Raw genomic sequence first — 19,683 nt, forward strand, 5'->3', positions numbered from 1 at the left:
TTTATACCCCGCAAAGGCCCAGATGAAGTGAAATTTGTGGTAGTTAAATCCAATTAATTATATTTGTGTGACATGTTTTCACTTCCTGTTTTAGCAGCTGTTTGTGGGTTGATTTCTTAAGTGTAACTCCCAATTTAGAGAATATAACTCATACTATTCACTTATATTAAACATTAATGTTTTCACAACTAGATGCTTCAGCTGCGTTGATAAATGCTGCTCTCTCGTATCCTTTAGGACTCTGTGGAGGAAGAAGCAGGAGTGGCAGCGTAATCTTTGAATAAGTGGAGCACTTTTTCCTCCTTTGTCTCTGAGCCCTCTCAGTTAGCGATATGTGCAGTGAGAAAAAAAAAAAAGGAAAAAGCCTCGGGAGCTCCGGTGGTGAATCTGTACAGAGAGCTGACTGACAGGCAGCTTTGAACCGTCTGACATTTTGTTCAAGCGTTAAACGCAGGCTCCCGATAATTGCCCCTGCTCACCAGCGACAGAGCAACACCAGATTAGATGACAGCGGATATGCCGAACACGGATGAAAAGATGATGAAAGCGAGAAGAGGGGCGTTCTCCGAATGAGCGAAAACCATTTCCACTGCTGAAATGAGATAGTTTTCTTAAATTGGCTTGAAAGCGAGCCATTGGATGAAAACATGTGATAGACTGTTTTGGTTAGTGTTCGAAAAACTCTGAGAGAGGACGCCGTGTGATGCCCACGCACACAAGAGATGTGATATTTTCCCCCATCGATTTCCTGCCACAGATTGAGCCGCTGCGGGAAAGTCGAAGCATACGTTGCAATTTCTTAGGAGTGTATGGCTGTGTTTTTGGAGAGACAAACTGAGAAACCAGGAAATTGAGCAGGGGGGGATGAATTGGAGTCAGAAACTTTGAGTTTTTTTGTGACGCAGCTTTGAGCTTTTGCAGGAGAATCAAAAACATGCGTGTAATGAGAGGGAGGGAAGCAGGAAGGGGGAATGTGAAGCCGTGTGTGTGTGAGAGAAAGTTGTGTGTGTGTCCTGGCGTGCAGGTTGGCAAGCTCGGGTTGACAGTTTGGAGCTGTGTGTGTGTGTGTGTCACCGGCAGTGCCTGTCATGAAATGGGCCAGAGCATATGAGTGCCAGGTGGCAGCTCCCTTCAGCAGCTGAATCAGTGTGTGAGTGTGTTTGTGTATCTATGTGTCAGGGGGAATCTGCGGCTTGTCTACATGCACATGTTTTGGTTGAAAGCAGATGAAGAGGATGCAGAAATGACCTGAGGCCAGTTGTTCAAAGGTAATCCAATCAGATTTTGGTTATCGGATTGGACTAAATCCTGAAAATTGTTCAAAAGAAAAAGAAGGATTTCAAATTGGGATGAGATCACGTTATCCAATCCTAGTTTTAATCCGGATCAAACTTTCAGTTTGTGTTGTTCATAACTTCACAGTAGGATTTGGATTGCCCTGATCCAGAAAAAACAGGATTATCCTGATCCCTATTGGGGGCAGGATTTCAAGGTGGATTTTAGGGGAAAATGTAGTAAAACTCTAAAATTGGTCAAGTAAAACATTTGTAGAATTTAGTGCCAATACTTCATTTGGATTTTGCACTGGACTTGTTTAACCATTACAGTAATTTTTTTAGGGCTGTTAAAATTAAAGCATTAATCAGATTAAATCCCGTCATTATGATTAATCTGATTAAAATTTTTAACTCAATTAACTCATTTGCTGTGCAGAATGACTCAGAATCCCTGAAATGTCTCTGGCAACATATTATGGGCAGTTCACGTAGAATTAAGTATCAAAAAAGACCCCCCAAAAAATTGATAGAAATAGAAAATAATTAAAGAAAAAAAGGATAGTCGACCATTAATATTGTTGAGGACACGTTCCCTTTCAAGATTCATTGTACAAGGCTCCATCGAGAAGTACAAAGGAGTTTTTTTTCTTAACATGAACTGTTAAAGGTGTTTGATCAACACATTAACACGTTAGGTGCAAAAGTATTTTCTTCTTCCTTGACTCTGGTTGCTCATGCACAATGCAACATGATTAATATTCACAGAAACCCTGAGATTAATCTAATTCAAAATTTAATCTTTTGTCAGCACCACTCAAAATAAAATTCAAGTCAAATGTAGATAGATAGCATCTATAGATTATTTTTTTAAATAACTTGACAGCATTCATTTTATGTGTATTTGTTGTTCATTTGTTGTGGCTCAGATAAGGGGTCATAAAAGAAATCAAAAATAGAAGTGGATGTTCATGTTATTTTTGTTTTTTTCTCAAAGTAAAAAACAGATACAATGCCCCCATGTTGGCTTTTCTACCTGTTGTACTTTCAGAGATGGTAGCCCACGTGATATCTTGTCCCATTTACAGACCTGGTAATCTGGATTTGGTACTTTTGAAAACTGTGTATCCAGACCAGGGTGATCCAATCCAATGTTGCTCTGAAAAACCGGCATCAAGCTGAGATGGATTACCTGATCCTGGATAGCAAGAAATGGGATTTCCAGTTCCGGATCATTTTGATCCAGATTAAATTCTTTGAACAACTGGCCCTTCGAGATTACCAAATCCAGATTACCAGTGCTCTAAATGGGACAACATATCATTATGTGGGCTACCAGCTCTGGGAAGCACAACAGGTAGAGGAACCAACATGGGGTCATTGTAGGTTTTTTGTTTGTTTGTTTCTTTTGTTTTGTTTTTGTTTTGTTTTTTTGTTTTGAGAAAAATCAATAAATAAATAACATGAACACCCACTTCCATTTTTTATTTCTTTTGTGACTTCTCATCTAAACCACATCAAATGAATAACAAATAAACATTAAAAAAATTGGAAGTGGATGGAAGTGGATACTTTGAAAACGTCTGAAATGTTAAACAAACAAAACAAAAAAGACTAAATGTCCAATAGTTAGCAAAGTGAAGAAGTTTTTCTCTGGTTTGCTGCAGTTTGGTCAACTTGATTTGTTCCTGGAGTATCTGTGATTTTGCTCTTTCAGTTTCTCTTTGTTTTTATTTTGTCATATTGAAAGGCTTCATTGGTAGCCAAAGTTAACTTTATCTACTTCTTCACTGTATTGGTTAAACATGTCCAGTGCAAAATACAAATCAAAGTATTGACACTAAATTCTACAAATGTTGTTTTATTTGACCAATTTTAAAGTTTTACTTCATTTTCTTCCTGAAATCCACCTTAAGATCCTACCTCGTGTTGGGATCAGGATAATCTTATTTTTTTGATCATAGTGATCCAAATCCTACTGAAAAGTTCTGAACAACACAAACTGAAGGTTTGATCCAGATTAAAACTAGGATTGGATTACGTCATCTCATCTGATTTTCGAATCCTTCTTTCCCTTTTGAACAACCCATTTTCAGAATTTGATCCAATCCAATAACCAAAACCTGATTGGATTACCTTTGAACACCTGTCCTGAAAACTGTATCCAGAACAGAATGATCCAATCCAATACTGCTTTGAAAAACCGGCTGCAAAAAAAAAAAAATGAAATCTCATCAAGTGTTTTTGTCTTGTTTTCAGTAGAAATGTCTTTTCAGACTTAATATAAGCCACATTCACCTGATGATCAGAGATTTGGTCTCAGTTTGTGTGAGTGAGGAAAGTCACCAGCAGCCACCTTGATTCTTTTCTCTATTTCTGTTTTTGAAGAACTTTGCAGAGATAAACAAGATAAGCTAAAAACTCCAAACTTCAGTATTGTCCTCATGAAAAAAAGGAAGTTTTTATGATTTTCTTGGAGCAGAAAGAGTCTTTTTTTTTAAGTCAGAGACAACAAAGAAGAAAAGAAAACTTCTCTTTGAAGTAAGCTGCTGAAAAAGACAGACCTTGCACTTTTCGTGGGGGAAAGTTTAAGTTTCCTGGCTTCAACGCCTCCTGCAGTAAAAAATCAGCTTCTACCACATAATGCAGCAATGACTGATGGGTCTTTGTTCTTTCCGTGTCAGGGGTCGCCTGGTGAGAGAGGTGCTGCCGGACCCGGAGGTCCAATTGGTCTGACAGGTCGCAACGGCCCCCAAGGACCGCCTGGCCCTGCTGGAGAAAAGGGTGGCCCTGTGAGTATCACACTTCCCCGACAGGTAAAGGTCGCTGTGACGGGTCATAATGAGACACTTCTGTCTGTCGTATCCAGGGAGAGAAAGGCCCCATGGGTCCTGCTGGTCGTGATGGAATCCAAGGTCCGGTTGGTCTTCCTGGTTCAGCTGGTCCTCAGGGTCCACCTGGAGAGGATGGTGACAAGGTACGTCGTCATGATGATTCAGAAATGAACTTTGGGGAGAGAGTTTCACTCAGAGGGAGGGAAAACACATCCTGCGCTGAGTGAAAAGGTAAAACACATCCCCTGAGTTTAACGTCTGTAACCATCACCACCTTCATAATGAGATCAAAACCAGGAAGTTCAGCTTTAAGTTTTCTCTAACACCAGAAATACAATGAAGACACGGGGGAATACAACACGTCAGGAGATCCAAAGTGTGTCTGTTTTTCAAGGATATTATCTGAGCTTCTCGGCATAACTTCTCACTTTTTCTGTCAATTAGATTCACAGCTTTTGACACACCAAGGGTATTCACAAAGCTGCTGCTGCACTGTTGCTTCAGCTCCGATGTATTTCAATGTCAAACATACGTACGTTTAAAATATGCTGTTTAAAATCCAGTTCGTAACACACGCTGCATGTAAACAAATACTGTCCCAGACAGCTTGAGGCGAAATGACGCAGAGATCATGGTCTTAATGTTGTTTCTCCCAACAAAGGAAGGATAAACATTCATATACATCTGAGCTAGGGTTGTCACTTTAATATGTTGATTAGATTAATTTATTACACCGCAAATTAATGTGTTTCAACGCGATCAACTCGTTGGCTTCCAGCCATTTTCATAGCATCTTGAACAAACTTTCAAGCAAGACCAAATAATACCGTTTTCTAGGTCTCTAGTCTCTTCCTATTTTGATCCAAAAAACAGACATAAACATACTTTTTTTATCACGTTCATCTTTTCTCACGATGGCGCCGCTCTTTCTCTCTGTAAACCGTGACACATCCTCAGTTGGAGCATGAGCTGCCTGAACTTTTCTGACTTGCAGCGTCTCGCTATGTCTCTGTCATCTCACATCTTCTCCTCCTCTCATCCAAAGAGCACACCGCTCTCACCCACAGTAGTTTACGAGCAGGATTTTGATTGACAAGCTCCACTAGACCCTGCCTCCTGGTGAAAAACAAAACAAAACTTCCATAGACACAGTAAATGGTTGCAATCGAAGTGACGTCTATAGACGTCACTGGAAACAAACAGACATTTTAACATAGACGGTCCATGAGTTATGAACGAGTTCGGTTCCGAACCCGAAATTTCTGCGTAAGTCAAATTTTTACGCTAAAAATCCTCTAAATCTCTAAATAACTATCCAAATACATGCATTATACTTTATATTTATGGGAAAACAGTACAGACACTTAAACTTTCCATCAATTGTAGACAATTATTGCACACTTATTGCTTATTGCACTTACCCCAAGGTTGAATGACACATGATTATGTCAGATGTTTGAGTTTAATAGGGCAATACCCTTGTTTAAAAGGCCGCAGATCAGTCTTCCTCTTCCTATAGTCCACAATCACCTCTTTTGTCTCAGAGGTGTTTAGGACCAAGTTGTTATCAGCACACCAACCCAGGCCAGGTATTCATACGCACTCCGCGTCAAAAGCAAGTGCGCGTCATAGGAGCTTACAAACAGGGCAGAGAATTCAGATTCTTCATTTTGGGACCTTAAGCAGATATGAGATTAAAATGCGATTAATTCGATTAATTAATTACAAATCCTGTAATTAATTTGATTAATTTTTTTTAATCGCCTGACAACTCGAATCTGAACCCAAACAAATTAACAACATGTGGTGAAATAGGCATCCAGGCCTCCACAGATGAGACACACCAAGCTCAGATCTGCATCTTCACATCTGTACCCATCACACCGCTCCAACCCAAGTCACGTCTCCCATCACTGGAGTTTGTCAATCATAGCGCCGATGAGGTTAGACGGGGAGCCAATCAATTAATTGCGAACACTCGCACAAGGTCTGCGTGGGCCAATCAAATTAGAATCTCTTGAGAAATATTTACTGCCTGATCGTGCTAAAGGTGACACTTTAAGATATTGGACTCGGACTGAACATGAGAGGCTGTTTCAGATGGAGAGATGTGATGTGAGCTCTGCTGTTTGTATCACACCACAGGGAGAAGTCGGCGGACCTGGACAGAAGGGGAGCAAAGGAGACAAGGGTGAACTTGTAAGTCTTGGATTTTTCCCTTTTCCCTCACACACTTTCATTTTTTTCTTTCTTTTTATACAAGACGATGAGTTTGGAATGAAAATCTAAGCTGCTGAATTCTCTGATGAGGTGAATAAATCAAACAACACAGGTAACTTTGCGATGACTCATCTCGGGTCATATTACCCCAAACAGTCTGCAGAATATAAAACAGTGACTGGAGTGCTTTGAGGCCTCCTGAACGGTTACTTAGTTTCCAATAAAAACACAAGTGTGCTCTGGCTTTACCTCAAACATTTGTAGGTTTTAGACAGACTACGGTTTGAGTCAGGAAAAGCAGCAGTGAGAGTAAATAAAACATCAGAGACGCAGAAGTCCTTTAAATCTGTCTTTCTCTGAAGGTTTGAGTGTGTTTTGAACCAGGTTGTGTGTGAACGAATGAGGATCTGGATTTTAAAACATGCCTTTTTTTTATTTCCTGTATCTTTAGGGTCCACCAGGTCCAAGTGGTCTTCAGGGTGTGGTTGGAGCTCCAGGTCCAGCTGTGAGTATCACTTTTTTTTTCTCATGATCCAGTCCCAGATAAATTTTCCTAAGGAATAAAAGCATGAAACGAAACCATTTCACAGCAATTTTTATAAAAGACAGATTTCACTTTTACTTTTCAGAGAGGTTTCCAACAGTCATTGAACTGTAATTGAATTGAAACTGGTTTGTTTACAACATTTTGAGGGCATCCAAAATGTGAGGTCAAGCTGACCCCAGTTTTAATAACTGTGTGACACTGAAATGAATCATGCTTAAAATGATGTGTTCATTTACATTTTCTGCCAGGTGCACAAACCAAAGTCCATTTAGTTACGTCTCTCAAAAAGTTTGGACTGTGTATAGTTTATTGGTATAAAGCTAAAGCTCTGTACATTCTGCAGAAACTCAACAACTCTTCCAGCTGACGTCTCCAAATGACTGTTTTTATCATGATGTATAATGGCCAGAGTTCAAAAAACCCATCAAAGGACACAAGGAAAGATTAAAGTTATGAAATGGAGCAGAATGCAGAATCACACTGCAAAAAAATGAAATCTTATCAAGTATTTTTCATCTTGTTTTAAGTAAAAATTGTCTAATTATACTTGATATGAGCCACATTCAGCTGATCAGTCCAGATATATGTCTTGTTTAAGTTTTTCAGGACAAAAAATGAGGTCTGAATTGCCCATAAAGAGTAAAATAAAATCTGCTGCTAGAGCAAGAAAAAAATGCTGGAAAATTTACTTGAAAGTAGAATAATGTCTTAATACAAGTTATTTGCTATAAATAACTTAAAACAATACATTTTTCTGGACTGGTCAGGTGAATGTGGCTCATATGAAGTATAATAGGACAGTCTTTACTTAAAATAAGACAAAAACACTTGATAAGAAATAGAAATGTTGCCTGCAGGGCAAGTGAAAAGTAAAATCCAGATCCTGATCCTGCCATAAAAACATCCTGACATATCTTCCCCATATCGCCCCCTAATGGAGAACATGTTCTTGGTCAGAAGCAGAGTAACACAGCAGAAAACTGACCACTGATCAGAGACACCTGAGGGACAGGTGAGCTTTGATTTCATCAGTCTGTGTTGATGGAACAAGGATGATGAAGCTTTGTTATTTTCACAGAATCAAATGTGAAGGTGAGCATGAAAGACTTTGGTGGCTAGAGCTAGCAGAGCTAGCACCCCCAGCTCTCAGTTCCTCTGGCACAGGAATCTGCAACCTTTACTTTCAAGGAGCCTTTTTTCCTCAGCTCACCTGGATTAAAGTCATTCAGGAGCCACAAAGTCTACTTTGTCTACAAAATAGACTATAAAGTGTATAAAGTTCTATGCATGGTTTGATTTGATTTAATTTGATTTGATTTTACTAATTCATGCTTGCAGTGGAGCCATGGCTCCACTGAAAAAAACGCAGAACTTACTTTTCTTCAAGAAAAACATTGGAAAAAAAGAAATCACAAAACAGTTTTAAGATTAAGAAACATAAATAAATAAGTAAAATATTTCAAGGCAGTAGGAACAGAGGCAGTTAGCAGTCATGGTAGCCCTGCTATGTTGTTGTGGTTGTTTTTGTTTTTTGTTGGGTTTTTTTTGTTTTGTTTTTGTTTAATTTTGTTTTCCTAATCTAAATAGTGTCATACATAATATCTAGGAGATAATGATCTAAACAAGAACTTTTTTGAATTTTATTTAATGTTTTATGAGATGTCTTATTTTTGTTATTTTCAAAACTTTTTCATTTAATTTTTCTTTTAAATTGCAAAAAAAATTTAAAATAAATGAATAACATTTTTTTTTAAATTGCAAAACATCAAAGAAAATTGAAATCTTTAAAAATGTGACAAATTCCAAAATTTTAACAAGTATGGAAAAGTCAAAAATACATATATATTTTTAAAAAATTGCAAAAATTAAAACAAAAAAACTTTTGAAATGTAAAAAGAATTGCAGAAAAAGGAAAAAAAAAAAAAAAAGGAAATTTCAAAAATTTGCAAACTTGAGGTTAGCCACAGGTGCATGGAAAGTTGATGGGCTGTTGATGTTGTAGGAGGTGAAGTAGAGCGGTGGCAGGCTTTATTGACAGATGGGATGAAGATTTAGCTCAACTAAATGTTAATGTATGATTTTATTAAGTGTTAATGTCGTTAATCATCAATACCCTCTGTAAGAAAAATAAAAAAATCTTTATTTCAATAATATTTTTTTAAAGCTACAAGAAGCCACTGCAAAGGAGTCAAAGAGCTGCATGTTGAAGACCCTTACTCTGGCAGGTTAACATCCACCTACAGATGTAAAAAAAAAAAAAGAAATAAAATAGAATAAAAAACAGAATGAATTCAAATGAATGAAACTGACGAGTACTCCTGGTGCTGCTGATTCAAACGTGCCGACTAAACGCTCTCATCCTTAATGCTGCCATGATCAATTAATGAGCTGTTACTGTGTTTTTATAACCCCAGGATGCTTCACTGTTGGCTCCTAATGGCTCCGTTTTGGAGGCTCCCATTACCACGGGGGAGCGTGATTTAAAGCATTGTTATATTCACAGCATGAGCAGGAGTTAAGCTCTGCTCCAGCCAGGTCAGGGATACATTATGCAAGCTGTATTACTTTTAACTGCCACCTCTGCAGTCCAAAAACTTTTGGCTGTGGTCTCCATCCTTTATCACTTTAATGTAACACCGATTTCATTTTAATCACAGCTTTTACTCCAGGCAAAGTATTAATATGTCGGTAACGCACAAAGAGTTTTATTCTGTCTCTGTTGTGGACTGCTTGTCCTTCACCCAAACTTTCACAGGTTTTACTTCTTTGAGATTCTTGAGGATTAAGATAGTGACCTCCTAGAAACAGGAGGCTCATGTATGTTACAAAGCGCGCTAACGTGCATCAGCCTTTTCCTTATAACATCTCGTATGGTGCCAGGTTTAGCTGCACAGCCTTGTTTGCTGCAGAGCATCCTCCACTCATCCATCTCATTAACACAACAGGAACAGTCCTGCCTCTACAATAGCTAATGGCCCGAGGGCAGCGAACAGCTCATTGCTGTAAATTATCAGGCCTTAACAACCATTCTTGCAAAAACTCAGCATCTGCAGGGCTCTGTGGGGGCCACAATAGACCTGGTGAGACGGATTGCCGTAAGCAGGTGGAGCGCCCAAGCTGAATAACAAATTATTTAACAGTTGTTTGTCCTGGTGAGTCAGTCTGCTCATGTGTATTCATAGCTTCAGAAGTGAGCCGTGACTCGTGCTGCGCAGCTTCAACTTTATCTGCACTCCTTTGTATTTTTGCAAACCCTGATGCTGTTATCAATTTAAGGTTGTAATACCTACCTGAGCTCTCAATCCAGGGAAGATTTCGCAGCTTGTGCCGGGTAAAAGAATGATCTAATTTCCTTTTCATCTGAGGCTTATAACAGGTTTATGGACAGATGATTTGCAATTTCTGTCGTCAGGATGCAACCAAGGGCAAGCGTTTGGAGTGAAACATGGTGTGGCGTTGCTCCATTTGATCTCCAGGATGTGCTAAGCAACTTTTCTATAACTAGGGGGGAGCTTCTGTGTTTGGATGCATCTGTTGCAAAGAGCAAGTTTTCAAAGTGTCACTTTGCAGGACGAGGTACGGTTTAGTTCCACTTGACACGAGGCAAACAAAGCCCCAGAATAGACGCTTAGATTTGATAAAAGTTTATGCTTCTCAGAATTCAGGCGAACATTGAAAAGCTATTTCCGTGTGAATTTTTAATATCACCAGCAGCAAAATTTTGTTGCAGGGGATGCCGAGCAGAAAGCATTTTTTAATTTAGAGCCATGCGAGGTCACATGTTTTTGCAGCTGGAATTCAGATATCATCAGACATCTGAGGTTTCTGAGGTTTAGCTTTAACTTAATTTTAGGGATGTGCCGTTATTTTTGAATACTCGTAAAATTCTTTATAGTGTTCAACAATTTCAACATCAGAATAAATAAACGTTTTAGACTCTTGTTGATTGATTGACACCTGTGGTTGTGTCTGTGTAACGTTGCTGTAACTCATGCTAGCTACCCGGCCAACCACCAAAAATAGATAAATGGATAAAACAGAAAAATTGCCCTTGCAGAGAGACATCAACTTCTACCACCAGTAAATTTATTTTTTTCAAAAGAGAGCTGGTGTTGCTCATCGAAAATGCTGGGAAATCTATTTTGTGAGAAATATTTCACTTTAAGAAATTTTATTTGTATGTTATGCTAAATGTTGGTGGTGGGGGTGGTGGCAGGTTTACAGACACATTTCTTTGTCGAGCTGCTGTAGGTGTGTGAGATTAGGGGGACATGGCTGGACGTTGACTGTATGAAAGGGTACGGGCTGTGAAAAAGTAAAAAAATATATAAATTTAAACAAAAAATGAGCTTAAATGCAAAGTTAGAACCAATATACAAGTTCACAACAACTTTGCATGGTCGCTGGATTTCTATCTGCTAGGGCTGTCATTTTTTCAAAAAAACAAGTTTAAACAAATTTTGAATGACCCGTTATTCATTTCAATAAATTTGAACTCCCCCAACGCAAAAAAATTCGCCAGCTCCCCTAAACACCACAGCACAACCTCATCGTTTTAGTTTCTTTCGTGGAGCTCTGACAGCTGCCTTTTCTCCTACTTGTGTAGCTTCGTTTAGTGATAGGTCAGCAGGGCATGTGTCAACATGGCAGTGAATTCTTAGAGCGCCATCTTTTGGATAACAAGGCAAACTACATCAAATTGCCTGATTCATCTGAAGAGACTGCAGCTGGCGCTTTGAGTAAGTTATTTGAGTTTCAAACATGACCTTTTCACCTTATGATCGAAACTCTGTAACCACTCGGGAACTATTCAAAGAATCTGTAGGTGGTCAGACCATAGACCATTGGATAATTAATGGAGGTCTGTGAAGCTCCCGTCTGTTTCTGAAACAGATGTCTGAAGCAAATCGGTTGGTGAGGCCATAATGTAGGTGGGGCAGGGTTTGAGTCTCTACACTAACAGCTATAGGACATCCGTTGGTCACATGAGGTGAGCTGTGCCTCTGATTGGACAAACTCATGATCTTGATAGTTTCTAAACTGCAGTTAGGAAAAAGATCACCGCCTGTACAGTTTGTGCTGATAGTATAATTAACAATTCAGGAAGGAGAGGGTTTTTTTTTTTTTTTTTTTTTTAAAAACAGGCTGTTAATAGGTTAATTTCTGCTTTGAAAACGTTTTGGACTGGAAGTTGCCCTTTGAGTTAGATTAAACATTTCTTTAACTGAGGGTGGCACAAATTATTCCCACTGGATCAGTCTGGTAGATGTAATATAATTGTAGTACCATACAGCACCACAAGATGGTGTACCCTTTTTGTTCACTTTGTACCAAAGTGCAAGTAATACCAATCCAATGTCATCCAGATAGGCTTGATGCTAACTGCTAAAGACCACTAGCTCTCACCCCTAGGAGCCATTCTACAACGTCATTAACTGTAAATATCTCAGAGAAAACAAAAGTTTTAAAATGTGAGGCCATAAGCTTCAGAGCTCCCCCTGGTGACTGGCTGCAGGATAGATCCCATACCTGCTCTCCTCCATTATAACAAGAAACATCAAGTTTAAACACAGAAAAACTACATTTTCCTCAAAGGTTTTTTTTCTGTCAAAGCAGTGAGGTCTGATTTATGAGCAAGAGTTCATTCCTTGATTAAGTTTAAACTGGCGAGCTGTGTCCCCCCTTACACTAAATGACAGCTGGGGTAGACTCCAGCCCCTCCACCTATAAACAGGACCAGCAATAAAGATAATGGATGGATGGATTTATTGACAGCTCTGTTGACAAATATCGGCCCCTGCATGTTTGCTGTATTAGCAGAGTCGATGAGGCGCGGTGAGAGGAAACACGACATAAGAGCTATCGAATTTTCCACAGCAACCATGAGCGTCTGTTTCCAACCAGCACAAGAAGCTGTTCTGCTAAGGATCTTTGACATTTAGTGGATAAGTTAGGAATGAGAAGTCAAACTCCTACTTCCTGTCAGTCAAGGATGTTTTATTAGAAATGTTTCAGGACATTAATGCTGCTAATAAATGTATGTTTGACAGCCAGACAGTGTGCAGGAGTTTGCTGGCTAAATGCAGACTTTTGATGGATGGATTTCCCCCCTACGCAACTTTTTCATAACAGAGATGTTTGAAAAAGAAATCTATATGTCAAAAAAGAAGCATTTAGATGCAAAGAGAGCTGAATAATCCAAATTAAGTCCTGCCTCAAACAGGGAAAACAGTCGATCAAAGATGAGAGTTTTGGGGGCTGTGCCACCCCAAGTCACAGCTCTAGACACACCCCTGTCAGCTTTTGCATTTCACCTTGGAATACTTCAAACTACTTTTTTCCTAATACTAGACCAGCTCATCACAGCTCTTTTTATTTTATTTTTTGTCATGAAACAACCATTTTGCTAACAGTTAAAGGCACAATACACCCAAAAGGTTTGCATTTGGTCGTGATAACTGCTCTGCTCCATCCCCTTCCATCAAGCTAAGAGCTCTCAGTTAAAAATACTGAAATAATAATGCCACCAGTTGCTCATAATGTGCTCTAATGAGTGACAGATTATGCAGTGTTTAGTTCAAGCCCTCTCCAGGCCTGTTTCCGATCCCCGCGACGAGCCGTTATCGCCGTCAGATTTGTGGCTTGTTTTGGTTAAAGCCTCTCTAAACTTTGGTCCACCTTGTCTCTGGCTTCTCGCTTCAAAGCTGAACCTGTGCTACCTGTAATCACCCAACACCCCGCTCCTAAACTGCTCTGCATTCACAACCAGCGCCCGAGGCTGCCTCTCTGTCCCTGGGCTCAGCGAGAGCTCCACAAGCACTTTCAAGTGCTGACATGCGTTTGAACTGAAAACTCCCAGTTTGTCAGCACTTCACTGCGCTCCCTGTAGTCTCCTTTTTCTATCCTCTGTAGCCCTGTGCACCGCTGGCTTCACACATTCAGTCAGCATCTTTCACAAACTCTCTGTACCATGGCCCTGTGGCTGTGCTGCTCTGGAGCAGGGTTCCCTGATGAGACGCTCAGGTAATCTGGCTGATTTGTCCCCAGGTAGCAGCACAGTGGGTCAGTGGCTAAAACTGTAATCTGACCAATGTCTGAGTTTGTTTAGGTTTTCCACCAAATTCTTCAAAGTATTTTCCGGTTAACTCTTGACCAGGGGTGTCCAAACTTTTTCAAAGAGGGCCACATTTCATTTAATGAAAAGCTCTTTCTGACATATTTATAAACCACCAAAGTAGCATGAACACTTTATTTGTTAATCATTTCTTTGAAAGATTTCTCATCAACAGTAACCACAGCTCTTAAAGGGGTAAAGGAAGTAACATAAAACCAGGTCTTAAAGGTAATTAAAGAATGTTAAATGAAATGAATTGTAGAGGGGAAAAAACATCAAAAACTTTTTTTTATCAAATTACATTTGATTAATTAACAACTTTATATCAAATCAAACTTCAATAACAACCAATCTTCTGCACAGTTAAACACACTTACAGAACCACAAGTGTCTCCTGATTGGTGGATGCTGAGCAAACCCCAATCACCGGGGCACACACACCCTCAGAGACACACTCAGCAGTACACATAAGGGGCCGGGACCAGGACTGGGACCGTAACGCATTTTCACCGACTGATGAAATCAAACCTCACCTGTCCCTCAGGTGTCACCTAATACCAGACAATCAGCTCGAGGTTTAATGCAAATGAATTTAAATAAATGGAAAAAATGATAATAAAAAACTAAAAAAAAATAAATAAATAAGTATCCATAATTTTTTTTACACTTTGTGCACATTTTTTCAAGATTTCAATTATTATTTCAATATAACAATTTTTTTTAATTTCTTTTTTTTTAACTTTGCAAGTTTTAAAAAATTAAATTTAAAAAAATGTTTTGAAAATAGAAAACCAAGACATCACATATAATTTTACAAAATTTAAAATTTTTCATTTAGATTATTATTCCCTGGTTTAAAGTATCCATAAATTTTTAAAACTTTGGCCAATTGTTGAAATTTTGGGATTTTTGCACATTTTATCCAGATTTCAAATTTTTTTTATAATTTAACGATTTTTTTTACATTTTTTTTTTTTACTTTTGCAATTTAAAAAGAATTAAATAAGAAAAATGTTTTGAAAAATTAAAAACTAAGACATCACATATATAATTTTATAAAATTCAAGATTTCTTATTAAGATAACTATTCCCTAAATATTAAGTATCCTTAGAATTTGATACACTTTTGCATAGTTGTTGAAATTTCACAATTTGTGCACATTTTTTAAGATTTCAATTTTTTTTCAGGTTTTGCAAAATTTTTAAATTTCTTTTTTTTTTTTTTTTTACTTTTGCAATTTAAAAAATTAAATTAAAAATGTTTTGAAAATAAAAAATCTAAGACATCTCATACAGTTTCATAAAATTCCAAAAATGTCTTGTTTAGATCATTATTCACTGGATATTACATATGCATAGAACTTTATACACTTAATAGTCATTACAGGAGATTAAGTAGATTTTGTGGCTCTAAAATGACTTTAATCCAGTTAAGCTAAGGCACAATGGCTTCTTGAAAGTAAAGGTTGCAGCCTCCTGTGCCAGAGGAACCAAGAGCTGGTGGTGCTAGCTCTGCTAACTCTAGCCACCACACTCTTTCGTGCTCACCTTCACATTTGGTTTTGTGAAAATAACAAACGTCCAGCGTCCTTGTTCCATCATCACAGACTGATGAAGTCAAAGCTCACCTGTCCCTCAGGTGTCTCATGATACCAAGTGATAAGTGGTAAGTTTTCTGCGGAGTTATGTGCTGCTGCATAAACACCAGCAAACTCCGCTTCTGGCCGAGGAACACGTTCTCCACTAGGGAGCGATATGGGGGAAATATGTCAGGATGTTTTTATGGCAGGATCAGGATCTGGATTTTTTTTTTGGTCTTGTAAACAACATTTGTAGCCCCAAATAGTTCTGGTCCTACCCTCGGAACTATTTTCAGACACCATTTTTTGCCTTTCTGCAACATCTCAATTTTTTTATTATCATTTTTTTTCATAAAATTATTTTTTCACATGTGACCTGAGCTGTGTCTCTGATTGGACGATCAAACGATTCTTATAACTTCTAAACCACAGAGATAGCAAAAAAATCACTAACCATACAGCGTGTGCCGATAGTGAATACAGCATTTTAGACCCATCTGTTTTTTTGAACCAGGCTAAAAATATGTTTTTCAATGCAGCAAAAGTCTGTTTTTATGGCTTGGTGTGCATGTGACTTCTGGTCTTTCTTCAGCCAGTCTCAAGTGGATTCTCGATAAACAGGACATTTTTGCATTTCTGCATAGCCTTTATTCCTCCTCTGCACTTCAACATCTTATAATTTTAATCTAATCTTGTGTCCTACCAAGATGTGCATGTTAACATAAATTTTCATTGGCTTTTGGAACCAGCCCCAAGTGGTCATGCGAGGAACTGCAGCTTTTTTTGCTTTTGCACATCGACCACTTGTTCAAAACCAGTGAGTCACCTCCTGCTGGCCTTAAAAGGACTTGAGTTTTAGAGCACTTCCTGTATTGTCTCTGCTTCTAAAGAGGATAAGTTTCACTTTTGTGTAGAGTAAAGACCTGAACAATGTGTACACTAGAAAAACTCTCCTTTCGTCCCTGAAAAGTATACGTAGAGGTTGATGGAAAGTTTTAGCTGCCAAAAACAAGAGAAGAGAGGGCATTGAGATAACTGTATGTCCTAATCTGAGTCTGAGTATGTGCGTCGACCCAGCCTCCCCCCACATAAGCCTGAATATACTCCTCCACAACCTTGAAAACGATTAGGAGGGCAAACAAATCCCATAAGAGAAATCCCCACAGATAGCTGCGTTTGTGGACTTATGTTCGCCAAAGCTCGGGCTAATTAGGATCAGAACAGAGATGTTGGGGTTTAATGATCTCTGACCTCCCACAGGGCAGCGATGGTGAGGCTGGACCGAGAGGACAGCAGGGTATGTTCGGCCAGAAAGGAGACGAAGGACCCAGAGGATTCCCCGGTCTGCCTGGACCCATCGGACTGCAGGTGAGTGCAAAGAAAGCGTGCACGTTTCCATCTTTCTCCCAGCACACGACATCCTGCTCACGTTGAACGCAGCGTGGAAGGTACGCTCATCGCTCTGCCTCTCCGTCAGATCCACCCAGAGCGGACTGAGCTCCTCACACCCTCCAACCCGACAGCATTTCATCTCTCCTTACATCATTTACATTGCATCCAAACAGAGCCTAATTTATTAATGCAGCCTCGCCTCTTAATAGCACTTTGTGTTGCTCCTGGGCAAATAATGCTTTTTTCACCCTCAAGGACTTTCCCCAGCATTGACAGTGCGAAAAATCCATCACCATCTCAAACATTTTGCATTTGGCATTGTGCCGCGGCGTTAATGGCGGAAGGGAAACTGCTGTTGGTTTTTCACTCAGACCACATCATTATCATGCAGTAAACTGCTTCCCTGCAGTGCTCACAGGCCCAAATAAGAGACCAGCTGCTGTGGTAGACTGTGTTTGATGAGACATTTCAGACAATCTATAGTTTTAATTAATCATAGTGAAAATACAGCGCACCTTTCCTAAAGGATGAAAAGAAAGTGGCGCTGCAGATCTGAAGCAGGGAGGGTCACGTTTTCTTTGTTGTGCATGAGGCTATTAAAAGTCTGATTGTGCTATTGTTTGTGCCTCTGCCTACACATGTACTGTGGCTTTCATCAATAAATGGCCCACAGTTTTAGTTTCCACTTCAGCACACATTGATCTGTGGCCATTTATCTTTTTCTTTTTTTTTCTCCTTTATTCGTGGTAGATCATGAATTCATAGAAACAATTTTTTCCTGGAATCCAGCTCCAGCTCAGAGTTTTACCATCAGAATGACACCACGTAGCTTATGAGAAATAACACAGTGTCCCTACTGCAGAATGAAAAGTTTGAACAATAAGCAGCAAAACCTGCCAGGCGTGAAGTAAGTGTACTTGGACGCTGTGTTTTTATGAATCCAACCTTACTTCTCTGGTGTAACTAGAGGCTCATTTTAACTAGTTTTTCCAGTTTCAGAAACAAGGATGATTAAGTGACTCATTTCCCACTTGTTTCAATAGAATAAAAAATCATGCAGACTGGAGGCTGAAAACACTCAGAGACCAGACACAATGAGCACAGAGTCCAAAGGTAAACAGAGCGTAGCTTAGGTTAGTAGAGCTAGCACCACCAGCCTTGATCGATGTACAGCAGGCTTAAGTCTCTATGACATCACCCCCTTGAAAATGAGATGCTGCATCTCAAGGGGCTATCCCTTGATGAAATTCAATTCAATTCAATCACCACGCCATTTAGCAGTGAGAAGAGAGATCTATGTTTTTCTTTGCTGAAAAAGATTTCTGCGATTAATTTTGTAGAGATGGTGGACACTAGAGCCTAACAGTCAGACACAAAAAGGACAGAAGAGCAGAAGAAAGATAAACAGGAGAGAGATAGAGCACAAGCTACAGGCTAACACACGGGCTAAACTGTTTGTGCTAATGTTCACTCCAACCCACAGTCAGCAGTTATTCTGCAGTGGTCTGTTCAAACTTGAGAGTCTATCAATAAAATGAAGAGTGAGGTTACGTTAGCTCTGATTGGTAGATGACTGGCAGGACATAACCAGGATTTACTAACGTTACACATTATTGACATGTATCACAGCACCAGGCTGTCAGCTGAGCTAAATATGGACTACTGTATGAACTGACAGTTAGCTTGTTGTCATGTTAGCCTATGTATACATTGTAGCATAAAGCTGCTAGTAGCCCTACATTTAGCCGGCTACTTTGCTCCAAAACAAACACAGTTTACCCTTTGCCATAATCAAACATAGATATAAAGAAAAGATGCTGGATGTTCGGACTAAACTTGTTCAGTTTTTCGAACCTCTACGAGTCCATGTGTTGTAGAAATCCCTGAATCTATTTAAAAAAATGATCAAAATGTTCTGTTCTAAATATAGTACGTAATCATCACAAGACTTGCAGAAATTTTGACATCATCTCATAAGGATCAAACTAGTTAATGACATGTTAGAGGGGAGGGCCTCTAACACCAAGGTCTACCTATAGTTCCATCCCTGACAGGCTTCCTAACAGGCTGGCCAATCAGAGTAAAGGGGGTTTATGGAGTGAGAAGCCTTAAAGAGACAGCAGCTATAACTAACACCAGTGTCAGTTTAAATCATACAAAGCTACTATGGAGACACCAGAGGGACAGACTTAAGACAAAAAAAAAGTACGCAACACCCTTTTTTAATGTTTAATACCTTAGGTGGACCCCAGTAAGACCAGCAACCAATTTGTGGAAGACTTATGGACAGTGCAGTGCTACAAGATCATATCCGTCTTTTGTGTTTTTTACATACAGGTAGTAGATCATTATTTTTACTGTAGTAGCTAATAACAGAAGCTACAGCCCCATCTTGTGGCAGGTGACTGAACTACAGCTTAAAAACAGCATGTGACCACTATCTTAGGCCTAGCAAAATGTAATTGACTTTGACTTGCGGCAAATTTTACCATGTAACCCGCATTTTTGAATCGCTTTACACCATAAATGTGTATTTAAATTTCTGTCTATTTAAGCTGCAAGATTACCTGTCTCTGCCTTGATAGCTCTACTGTTGCATAAATTAATCTTCAAGGAGTGATGAGGGCTGGAGTCTAGACGGCAGACACAATAATACTCTAGTTTATAGTTGACTGACTGTGCTGCCATTTTTCCTCACTAAGAAGTCATTTTTGCTAAACTT

General features: G+C 39.2%; 1 protein-coding gene across 1 annotated transcript in view; it reads left to right on the forward strand.

Annotated features, from left to right (window-relative positions):
- The window catches only part of col11a1b (collagen, type XI, alpha 1b), a 141,567-nt gene that overhangs the window by 91,906 nt on the left and 29,978 nt on the right, over positions 1-19,683 (forward strand). Inside the window, exons 42-46 of the mRNA XM_074689532.1 lie at positions 3,959-4,066; positions 4,144-4,251; positions 6,254-6,307; positions 6,780-6,833; positions 16,830-16,937. Coding sequence (XP_074545633.1) covers positions 3,959-4,066; positions 4,144-4,251; positions 6,254-6,307; positions 6,780-6,833; positions 16,830-16,937 — 432 coding nt within the window. The remainder of the gene's footprint in view (positions 1-3,958; positions 4,067-4,143; positions 4,252-6,253; positions 6,308-6,779; positions 6,834-16,829; positions 16,938-19,683) is intronic.

This window comes from Halichoeres trimaculatus, unplaced genomic scaffold (genome assembly GCF_033239565.1).
Source record: "Halichoeres trimaculatus isolate MK-OKI-2021-1 unplaced genomic scaffold, fHalTri1.1 fHalTri1_scaffold_15, whole genome shotgun sequence".
NCBI lineage: Eukaryota > Metazoa > Chordata > Actinopteri > Labriformes > Labridae > Halichoeres > Halichoeres trimaculatus.